This window comes from Giraffa tippelskirchi, chromosome 9, assembly GCF_054371585.1.
Source record: "Giraffa tippelskirchi isolate mGirTip1 chromosome 9, T2T-mGirTip1v1.2.pri, whole genome shotgun sequence".
NCBI lineage: Eukaryota > Metazoa > Chordata > Mammalia > Artiodactyla > Giraffidae > Giraffa > Giraffa tippelskirchi.
The window spans coordinates 22,491,696-22,504,143 of record NC_137283.1 but is presented as its reverse complement, the minus strand read 5'-3'; the positions used below and the strand labels follow the sequence as shown (position 1 = coordinate 22,504,143).

At 38.3% G+C, this 12,448-nt stretch overlaps 1 protein-coding gene across 1 annotated transcript in view; it reads left to right on the top strand.

Moving 5' to 3' along the window:
• The window catches only part of CNTN4 (contactin 4), a 1,007,382-nt gene that overhangs the window by 839,333 nt on the left and 155,601 nt on the right, over window positions 1–12,448 (top strand). Inside the window, exon 13 of the mRNA XM_081528227.1 lies at window positions 9,960–10,110. Within this exon, the coding sequence (XP_081384353.1) occupies window positions 9,960–10,110 (151 nt within the window). The remainder of the gene's footprint in view (window positions 1–9,959; window positions 10,111–12,448) is intronic.

The window sequence follows — 12,448 nt, the reverse complement described above, 5'->3', positions numbered from 1 at the left end:
GCACTCTCCAGGTCAGTAGGTGCCTAATATGCTACTGGAGAAGAGTGGAGAAATGACTCCAGAAAGAACGAAGAGATGGAGCCAAAGTGAAAGTAACACCCGATTTTGGATGTCACTGGTGATGGAAGTACAGTCCAATGCTGTAAAGAACAATTGTTGTATAGGAACCTGGAATGTTAGGTCCATGAGTCAAGATAAATTGGAAGTGATCAAACAGGAGATGGCAAGAGTAAACATCTACATTTTAGGAATCAGTGAACTAAAATGGACTGGAATGGGTGAATTTAATTCAGATGACCACTATATCTACTACCATGGGCAAGAACCCCTTAGAAGAATGGAGTAGCCATTATAGTCAACAAAAGAGTCTGAAATGCAATACTTGGGTGCAATCTCAAAGACAACAGAATAATCTCTGTTCGTTTCCAAGGCAAGCCATTCATTATCACAGTAATCCAAGTCTATGCCCCAACCACTAATGCTGAAGAAGCTGAAATTGAACAGTTCTATGAAGTCCTACAAGACCTTCTAAAACTAACACCTAAAAAGATGTCCTTTTCATCACAGGGGATGGGAATGCAAAAGTAGAAAGTTAAGAGATACCTGGAGTAACAGGCAAGTTTGGGCTTGGAGTACAAAATGAAGCAGAGCAAAGGCTAACAGATTTGCCAAGAGAATGCACTGGTCATAGCAAACGCCCTCTACCAAAACACAAGAGACAACTCTATATATGGACATCGCCAGATGGTCAATACCAAAATCAGATTGATTATATTCTTTGCAGGCAATATGGAGAAACTCTATACATTCAGAAAAAAACAAGACCAGGAGCTGACTGTGGCTTGGATCATGAGCTCCTTATTGCCAAATTCAGACTTAAAGAAAGTAGGGAAAACCACTAGACCATTCAGGCATGACCAAATCGAATCCCTTACAATTATACAGTGAAAGTGACAAATTGATTCAAGGAATTAGATCTGATAGAGTGCCTGAAGAATTATGGAAGGAGGTTTGTGACATTGTACTGGAGGTGGTGATCAAGAACATCCCCAAGAAAAAGAAAAGCAAAGAGGCAAAATGGTTGTCTGAGGAGAAGAAGAGAAAAGAATAGAAACTAAAGGCAAAGAAGAAAAGGAAAGATATACTCTTCTGAATGCAGAGCTCCAAAGAATAGCAAGGAGAGGTAAGAAAGCCTTCCTCAGTGATCAATGCAAAGAAATAGAGGAAAACAATAGAATGGGAAAGACTAGAGATCTCGTCAAGAAAATTAGAGATACCAAGCTAGCATTATGGTATTGTGCTCATGCAAAGGTGGGCACAATAAAGGACAGAAATAGTATGGACCTAACAGAAGCAGAAGATGTTAAGAAGAGGTGGCATGAATACACAGAAGAACTATACAAAAAAGATCCTCATGACACAGATAACCCTGATCATGCAATCATTCACCAAGAGCCAGGCATCCTGGAATGTGAAGTCAAGTGGGCCTCATGAACAAAGCTAATGGAAGTCATGGAATTCCAGTTGAGCTATTTCAAATCCTAAACGATGATACTGTAAAAGTGCTGCACTCAATATGCCAACAAATTTGGAAAACTTGGCAGTGGCCACAGGACTGGAAAAGGTCAGTTTTCATTCCAATCTCAAAGAAAGACAATGCCAAAGAATGTTCAAACTACTGCACAATTGCACTCATCTCACACACTAGCAAAGTAATGCTTAAAATTCTCCAAGGGAGACTTCAACAGTATGTGAACCGAGAACTTCCAGATGCTCAAGCTGGATTTAGAAAGAACAATGGAATCAGAGATCAAATTGCCAACATCCGCTGGATCATAGAAAAGGCAAGAGAGTTCCAGAACAACATCTACTTCTGCTTTCTTGACTATGCCAAAGCCTTTGACTGTGTGGATCACAACAAACTGTGGAAAATTTTTCAAGAGATGGGAATACCAGACCACCTGACCTGCCTCCTGAGAAATCTGTATGCAAGTTAAGAAGCAACAGTTAGAACTGGACATGAGACAGCAGACTGATTCCAAGTTGGGAAAGCAGTACTTCAAGGCTGTGTATTGTCACCCAGCTTATTTGACTTATATACAGAGTACATCATGCTGTACTGGGCTGGATGCTGGGCTGGATGAGGCACAAGCTGGAATCAAGATTGCCGGGAGAAATATCAATAACCTCAAATATGCAGATAACACCATCTGCTTATGGCAAAAAGCGAGGAACTGAAGATCTCTTGATGAAAGTGGAAGAGGAGAGTGAGAAAGCTGGCTTAAAATTCAACATTCAAAAAACGAAGATCATGGCATCCAGTCCCATCACTTCATGGCAAATCAGTGGGGAGACAAAGGAAACAGTGACAGAATTTATTTTCTTGGGCTACAAAATCACTGCAGATAGTGACTGCAGCCATAAAATTAAAAGACACTTGCTCCTTGGAAGAAAAGCTATGACCAACCTAGACAGCATTTTAAAAAGCAGAGTGATTACTTTGCCAACAAAGTTCTGTCTAGTAAAGGCTATGGGTTTTCCAATAGTCATGTATGGATGTGAGAGCTGGACTATGAAGAAAGCTGAGCACCAAAGAATTGTTGCTTTTGATCTGTGGTATTGGAGAAGGCTCTTGAGAGTCCCTTGGACTACAAGGAGATCCAACCAGTCAATCCTAAAGGAAATCAGTCCTGAATATTCATTCAAAGGACTGATGCTGAAGCTGAAGCTTCAATTCTTTGGCAACCTGATGTGAAGAACTGACTCATTGGAGAAGACCCTGTTGCTGGGAAAGATTGAAGGCAGGAGGAGAAGGGACTACAGAGGATGAGATGGTTGGATGACATCACTGACTCGATGGACATGTTTGAGCAAACTCCGGGAGTTGGTGATGGACAGGGAAGCCTGGTGTGCTGCAGTCCATGGGGTCTTAAAAAGTTAGACATGACTGAGTGACTGAACTGACCTGACCTGATAGCATCCTCCCTACCAACTAATTCAGTCTCTGGGCCTGGGACTCCAGGACTCTCTATTCCTTAGTCACCCAGGAAAGATTCCAATGGGTAGAAATTCTATTGCTCAAATTGATCAGATCAGAAGATAATTAGGTTTTTCTATAGTATTGATTCTCAGACTCTACCATGCATCAGAATGATTTGGAAGACTCATTAAAATACACAAAGCTGAGCCCTACCTCCAGAATTCCTGACATAGTAGTTCTCGAGTGGGCCTGAGGGTTTGCACTTCAAACAAGTTGCCAGGTGATGCTGCTGCTGGTTCAACCCTACACTTGGAAAATTAGAAATTGGCAAGCTCGAAACCCAAATTCTTTGGTGTTTTGTTTTGCTTGGTGAGTCAGTTGTTAACCATCTACCATCACACCAGTTCATATGGTTAAAGAGTACAGCCAGCACTCTACACTTGCCAGTTATGGAGAGCTGGCTGTATTCATTGTAGCCTGCTATTTAAATGAGGGACTTAAGCATCCATGGATTTTGGTACCTGGAACCAGTCTCTCCATGGATATTGGATTTTGAGGGACAAGTGTACAGATAGCCTGAATTGTTTCTTGGATAATCCTGCTTCATTTGACTGAGGTCCAACTCCAGAGAGTGTCCTGTACACAGGCCATGAAGTTCAAGAAGTCATTGATATCCAGGCGAAGCATCATGAGAAGGGTATTTTCTGTCTTGAAGTGAATTCCTGAGTTGTCTCCTACAACATACATTAATTCAGCATTTATCAATTGAACATCTACTTTGTGCCAAGGACTGTGCTAGATTCAAGATCCCTGATTCATAGTCTGCCTTCAAGGAACTGATGACCTAATAATTACCGCTAATAGGTGCTCCCACTTTTTAACCACTGGAATTTCAGAATTCTCACAGTTTAATGACTCTCTCTGTCAATTAAACAACTATTTTGATCTCATAACAAAGATATTCAATCAAATATAGCATTGTACCACCACACACTACTTTCACAAATTTTTATGAGTGTTCAGAACATTATGCCAAATAAAATGAAATATCACTAACTTGGACTAATGTAGGAAGTTCAAAGTGCTTACAGTTATAGATATTTTAAAATGCTTGCTGTCTTATTATCTTCATACAGATAGAGCTGCTCAAGGAAGGTTAACAAGGGTTTAGCAGTTGAAGCTTTTAAAACATATAAGAATGATTTTCAATCAACATGTTAATTATTATGTAAGAAATGGTGTTCTAAAATGGCTTTAAAATCTTTTTCCTCTAATAAGAAAGATTCTACCCTTGTTTACCAAATGAGAGCTTGGCTTTCAAACCTTCATAAAAAGAAAAAGGGGCTTTTAAAATTTTATATTGGAGTATAGGTGATTAACAATGTTGTGTTAGTTTCAAGTGTACAGCAAAGTGACTCAGTTATACATGTATCTATTCTTTTTCAAATTCTTTTCCCATTTAGGTTGTTGTATAACATTGAACAGAGTTCCTGTACTATACTGTAAGTCCTTGTTTATTGTCCATTGTTAATACAGCAGTGTATACATGTCAAACCCCCACACTAAAAAAAAGAAAAAAGGGCTAATCCTATGTTGGCAATGATACTGTTGAAAGATCTTGAAATGGTTTCTGTGCTTAAAAAGTATTCATCAGTTATCATAGTGCCTGAAATGTCAACAGTAGAGATGAATTTGTCTTGCACACCCACATGGTTGAGATATAACTACTTAGCAATAGAAAGGAACCTCTGTTAATACATTCAGCAACCTGGGTGGATCTCAAGAGCATTATGCCAACTGAAAAAAGAAATCTCTGAAAAAAATCATAATGTATGATTTTATGGATACAAAAGGTATGATTTTTTTTTTTATATATATATTCTCAAAATGACAAAACTGTAGAGTTGGAATACAGATTGGTGAACCCTAGGCATAGGGAATACAGAAGGGGGTTGAATGCACCTCTAAAAGGGTAGCATGAGAGAGATCTTTGTAGTGATTGAAGAGTTCTGTATCTTTATTTCAGTGGTAGTTACAAGTCAAAGTACTTGATTAAATAAGACAGAACTCTACACACCTTATCTATGATTAGGTTCCTTGCAATGTTGTACTGGGGTCACAAATATTGTATATTAATGCATATATATGGAATCTAGAAAAATGGTACTGATGAACCAATTTGCTGGGCAAGAATAGAGTCATAGACATAGAGAACAGATTGTGGACGCAGCAGGGAAAGGAGGGAGTGGGACAGATTGAGAGAGTAGCAGTGAAACATACGCATTAGTGCATGTGAAATAGATAGCTACTGGGAAGTTGCTGTATAGCACAGGGGTCTCAGCTCAGTGCTCTGTGATGACCTAGAGAGATGGGGTGGGATTGAGGGGAGGTTCAAAAAGGAGTGGACACACGTATACTTACAGCTGATTCACGTTGTATGGCAGAAACCAACACAACATTGTAAAGCAATTATCCTCCAATTAATTAAAAAAAAAAAAAGAAAGAAAGATGTAACCATTGGGGAAACTGAGTGAAGGATACACTGGACCTCTCTGAATTATCTTTGCAACTTCTTGTGAATCTGTAATTATTTCAAAATAAAAAGGATTTTTTGTTTTCAAACAAAACTGTATTTCTTTCCAGCGTAAAATTCTCTAAAATGCCCGGGTAGCTCATTTGAATCTGCCTGCAATGTGGGAGACCCAGGTTTGATCCCTCAGTTGGGAAGATCCCCTGGAGAAGGTTATGGCAACCCACTCCAGTATTCTCGCCTGGAGAATACCATGGACAGAGAAGCCTGGTCCATGGGTCACAAGGAGTCAGACACAACTGAGCAACTGACACACACACACAAAATAGAAATAGTGGAAATAGAAGAGGAGAGGAGTAGGTATAAGGAATTTACTCTGGAAAATTATTGAAGTGCTTTGTGTACAATACAGGTATTTTATTTAATCTTAAACCTTGTGACTGTAAATATTATTAGTTTGGTTTGATAATAACTTTCACCAAAGAGCAGATGCCCATAAACAAGAGCAACCATGATAGGAGGAGCCTGGGGGTAACAGGACGTTCAGCAAATTAGACCAAAGCCAGCAGGGGCGACTATTAGAGTCTTAGAAGGAGCACATCTTGGTAATCCTAGAGTAGAAAACTCTAACTTCAGAGTTTGTTGAGTGTCTCCTTTTGGATGTCATCCCCCATCAGAGAGACTGATTTTGCACCAGCCATTCTGAAATGATGAACCTAGAAAGACGACTATCTCCACGGTAGCCAGTCTTCCAGCTACCTACCCAGGAAGGCAGGCGAAGTTTGGGGTTTTAATATCTGATACCAGCCAGCATTATCTTCTCAGGGGTGGCCATACTTGAATGAATGCATTTACTCGAGCTTTATTTTCTATGGGATGATGAGGTAATAGTTAAAGATAATAGAAAAAGGTTAAAATAATATGAAATTCTGAACTTCTGAAAGGGTCAGCCTTAATAGTCCCTGTCAACTGGCAGTGATCCCAGTGTGTTTCTGCAGATTTATAGACCAGGCACGCGTAACTATCCTTTCCTTTAGTAACAGAGAGAAACATCACACGCATCTATTTCCCAGGTGGGACTGCTACTGCACATTCCGTTAAACAGTTATCATTCTCACCAACTCTCTTGAGAAATGATCCTAGGGCACAACTTCAGTTTTCAAGGGTTCTGTTGGCCACTGAAAATGCCCTTGACATGTGACCAAGAGCCATTTAATTAAGTGAAAGCAAACAGTGGAGGGTTGCATAGAAGGTTTCTCTCAGCCGGATGCTTCTCCTAAGTAATGTAATGTTAATATGTTAAAGTTCATTGCTAAATAATAAAAAGTCGCATTGCCCGCAGGGACAAGGTCCTGTACTGTACTTATTCCAACACTGGGAGTGCGGTGGCCCCTAGTAGTTTGTGTAAGAAACGTTGTCCTCAAAGTGCATTAGATTTAGCAAATGAGGAGCTCCCAAAATTGGCACTACTCTCAGGCTCAAGTGGGTAATTTGACAATTGGTTTTATCTTTTCTGAACCATTAGGAACCCACTGAAGTTTCACCTTGAATGGGCACTAATTTTTTCCAGTGCCAACAAAGGTTGGATTCTAACAATGCCCTAATGAGACCTTATCAATAACTCTTAAAAATCTGATTCTCTGTGAATATCAAATTAAACGGTCTCCTTTTGCTTTGCCTTCAAGCCTCTCCTGAGCTGACAGTTGGGACTCAGAATAAATATAGGGGACAGACACAAAAAGCGTCATCCCACAAGCTTGAGGGCATCTCAGGTGTGAAAGATGGCCACATAACGGCGGAGTGTTAAGAAATCCATTGATGGGTCAAGTATTCAAAAACAGACGAAGGTCTGACAATTTTGCCTGTGAAAACACTGCAGCTTATAGTGGCAACTGATAGATTTGTAGAGTTAGATAAAACTAGAAGTAAATTTAAGCAAGTTGAATAAACAAGGAGAACAGATATAATTTTATATTTCCTTTTTTTTGTTAGTGAAAGATATTCAAAGGCAGTCTTATCTCTAGGATATCCAAAAGATAATAGGCACATACATAGTACAGCACAAATGCTTTTGAAAGTGGAATGTGCATTTTCTACCTTCTGTATGGCTGATATCATGCTATTTCAAAGCCGGTAACAGCAATATATAGTTTTTTGACAAATACACCCATGCGTTGTGCACGGTTTGATTTATGTAAACTCATTTCAAATGCAGTTCCAGAATTCCTCCTGAACAGATGAAAAGTCTCTGCCTAAAGTGATAAAAAATATATGTGTATAGAAAGATATAGTTTTAAGAAAGAATTTTTATATGTTAACCGATTTGTAACTCTATTTCACATAATACCCTTTTAAAAAAAAATCTTCTAGAGATATGTTTTTTCCCACATTACTGTGTCAATTCAGGTGTTTCCATAAGATGGGAGTGAGTCTATTCTGCTATAAGAACCTTTGAAAATTAGCATGTGTGGGAGTGGTGAATGGAGAAATGAGATCAATATAACAGATGCTTGCTTTGTCCATGAATTTCACTAGTTCCAGCAACCAAGAACAAAGCCCACTAACTCAGGTCAACACGAGGCAAGTCAAGGCAGATAGCATACTGACTGTGTCTCATTTAGCCCATATTCTTCCTCTTGACTCAGTTTTGGCCATGTTTCAACATGACTGTGTCTAAGAGTGTGGCTCTCCTGAACCTTTCTTCACTTTGCACTTGTTTTTTTTTTTTTTTTTTTTTTTAATAAATTTATTTATTTTAGTTGGGGGCTAATTACTTTACAATATTGTACTAGTTTTTGCCATACATTGACATGAATCAGCCATGCACTTGTTTTATAGTTTACCATGCTCAGCTCTTCTCTTTCCCGGCTTACGTTGTGTCACCAAGCTGTCTTCATATATATACACACACACTGAAGTCCTGTTGTTTTTTTTTGGAGTGTTTATCTATTAGGAATTTAAGCTATCTTTTTAATCATGCGGACGTATTTACTAGAATGATTATTGTTTTTGTTAGTGTTCCTGTTACATAAATATCGGGTAGGTCTGTCCTGACCTTATATTTCTCAAAACCCTATAATTTTCATTATGTAATTTTGCAGATCATACAGGGAATGAATTTATCTCATTATAAGCACAAGCATTTGTACTTGCATTCTCTTTATTAGTTGCATTTATCATTATGGAATTACTCTTTGAATTATAGACTTCCCTCATGAATCCAAGGCACACAGATTGAAGTATCAGTTGCCTACTAGATTCATTTATTTAATTTAACCTTCACTGAGTAAAGCCAGCCCCATGTGTACAACACCCCATTAAAAAGTAACCTTCCCATCTTTCTTTCTTTCTATACACTGAAAATATTTGCATAACAGAAGCACTTAATGAAGGTTTAACTTGCTTCTGCTGAAACCTTTTATTTTTTTTAATCACTAACATATGGTTTGTGTACATTTAAAAAAGTTGATCCCCATCCTCCCCACCCACATATATACATACTCATTCCCTGTACTCTTCTAAGTAATTTGTGGCTAGTACTTGTATTTCAATTTCACATTCAACATGGTATGAAATTGTAAATTCTATCAGGTCAAGCTACAGTGAGTCAGGGATTTTTAATATAACAGCTCACAACAGACCCTAAAACACTAGTGCAATTAATGCAGAAGGAAATGGAAAAATTTTCAGAAAGGCCTCTTTTATATTTCGTTAAGGATATTGAGTAATATCTTTTGTTTTAAGAAAGAAATTATTTAATGTTATTTCCATGTAACTACATATTTGGTGTCAACATGAATGATTTTTTTAGAATATTGGTAGCAAGCATGGAATAGAGTTTTCTAAGAGCAAGTCACAATTTATCCTGCAAGAACCATGCATTGCATTAGGCAGTGATAGTGGAAAGCTGATCTAAGTCATTATTTTTAAGGAGGAGCTCACAGAGGGTGATGCTGTAGACATTTCAGCACATCCTCTTAAAGAGACCTGCTCAGAGTGCTATGAGAGAGAACAAAGGCGGTTAACTGTCAAGGAAGGGGTCCTTTCACCTACACAATCAGAAAAGTGCCTTATGGGCTTTTGTTTTGTCTTTCCTTTTCGCTTCTGGAAAACTTAAAAAATTTTCTTCATCTGAACATAGAGTAGTTTTCATAAAGAATCCCTCACTATGTATAGTGTTGGAATAGCATATATTTTGATCTTCATGTTGAAGTTTACCAAATTCATCAAACTGTACACTTTCAATGGGTACATTTTACTGTATACAAACTATAGCTCAACTTTTCATAAATCCATCAAAACTTCCAGTGTTACTCCTATACTTCAGAAAAAAAAAAAATGCAACTTCCTCCCTTTGATGTAATAAGTGCATTGCAGAAAGAAAAACTATAAAGAATGATCTAGTGGATTTTTTCTTCCGTAATAATTATTTTCTGTATTCTCTTCCAGCTGTAGGTCCAGATTTTTCAAGAACCCTCTTAAAAAGGGTAACTCTTGTCAAAGTGGGAGGTGAAGTTGTCATTGAGTGTAAGCCAAAAGCTTCTCCGAAACCGGTCTACACCTGGAAGAAAGGAAGGGACGTATTAAAAGAAAATGAAAGGTATTATCTTGAAATATTTTAAGTATGTGGTTAACCCATAATAATTTATAGGCCCGTTGTTAATAGTCCTAGAGGGAAGAATTTATGATCTGCTCTTCATGAACTAAATGTTAATCACAGAGCTAAAGCTTTGGAAAAGAGTGGTAAATTAGCCGGTCTTCATAATCCTGCTTGATATTAAGACTCTAGAAAGCCTTTCTTGCACAGGTAGACCACATGATCCCTGTTGAAGGCTGTTGGAGCTGCCCAAAGATGTGCAATTGGAAATACCTTCTTAAATTTTAGCTTAAAATTTATTTGTAGGCATACCCGTCTTTCTCCATTCTATTAATACCTCCTTTTTTTCCCCATAAGCAAGTAATTCCAGTTCTTCTTTGCTATGGCAACCCCTCAAATATTTGGCAGTGTCTAGTATGCCTCTTGTTAATCTGTCCCTTTTTTTTAAACTGTCTCTAATTCCAGAACTCATTTTCAAATAACATGGCTTTTATTATTTTAATCATGTCTTTTTAAGAACTCTATTTCAAATTTATTTTTGAAAAGTTTTTTTTTTTTCTTTCTGATATCTAAACTCTTCAAATGTGTGTTTCTCATTATACATGAATTATGTTTATAATGCATGTTCTTTTATGCAGTTTAATTATATGGGTTGTTTGGGGGTTTAGGTCATATTGTGACAAATGGCAGGTATCTCTTAACACATTTTCTTGGCTGTCACCTCTATAAAATATCTCCCACTCCTTTCTGTAATCTACTCAGATCTGTTGGAAAATGATAATTTTTCATGAGTCCATCATGCATAAGATAACATTTACCAGCTGTATACATAATGATCTTAATTGATGCTAAAGGTCAAGTACTCAAAGATGTCATAGGGAAGCCTGTAAAAATGTGTGCTCATCAACTTTAACACCTGTACACCTTTGGATTTACATATGCAAAGTAGATCATCACACTGATGATGTTGTCCTTATTAATGATTTTTGCAAACAAACCCGATATGGTTTATAGAGGGTGTATTTATACATAGTAAATGCATAATATGCGTCTCTTTCTGATTTCTGTTATATCAAGAAAGTGGTATAGTTTACTGATTACTAGCCTGACATTCAAATCTGGAGCCAAAGTTGGAACTTGAGAGCACAGTTTCTTATTTTATGTACCACATCAGTTCAGTTCAGTTCAGTCACTCAGTCATGTCCAACTCTTTAAGACCCCATGGACTGCAGCACGCCAGGCCTCCCTACCACATACATTATTAGATTAAGGCTACATTTTAAAAGTTTTAATATAACATTGATATGAAGAAAAAATTTTAAAATAATATGAAAAATAGATATATGAATGAGTGAGGTTCCAGTAACATGGAAGATCAATCCAGGAGAGGCTAATAAAATTTGCCACTGTCACAAGCAACCTACAGTGTCTTAAAAGGAAATTTCTCATTCACACTGCGTACCCACCAGAGGTCTGCTGGGGGCTTTGCTGCTCTCTAAAGCCTAGGGTGGTAGAATAGCACTCTCTGGAATTTAAATTGCAGAAGGAAAAGAGGGTGGTAAACATGTGAAGTGAAGCACTTCTTTTTTGCTCATGTTTTGGTGGCCAAAAGAAGTCACTTGGCTCTTCCCAAATTCAGCCCAACAGGGAAATTCAGTCTTTCTGTGTGCCTAGAAGAAAAAGGACAGCCTAACTTTTTGAACAGTATTGATGATCACTGGAGAAGGCAATGGCACCCCACTCCAGTACTCTTGCCTGGAAAATCCCATGGACGGAGAAGCCTGGTAGAGTGCAGTCCATGGGGGTGTGAAGAGTCAGATACGACTGAGCGACTTTGCTTTCACTTTTCACTTTCAAGCATTGGAGAAGGAAATGGCAACCCACTCCAGTGTTCTTGCCTGGAGAATCCCAGGGACGGGGGAGACTGGTGGGCTGCTGTGTATGGGGTCGCACAGAGTCGGACACGACTGAAGCAACTTAGCAGCAGCAGCAACGTGACTATAAACATGGCTATAGGTTGTTTAAATTAACTTTGGGAAAATGATATACCACAAATTACTTTTAATAAGTGAATTTGACTTCTACCATTTGACTTACAACAACGCTTCTCTCTTTCCAATTTTTATTTTTTTTTCTTCTGACTTGATTGATAGGGTTCAGATATAGCCTCAACATTGCTATGGCACTAAAGGTATCTTTAAAGCAAGGAAACTCCCCATCATTACTCAGGTCCTGGTCTTTATCACCTCCACCTCCACCATCACCAGGCATGACCCAGACTGTCAGTGTTAGCACTTTTTATCCACACAGGTGCTGCGTCCTCACTGTTCTCTTTCTCGGT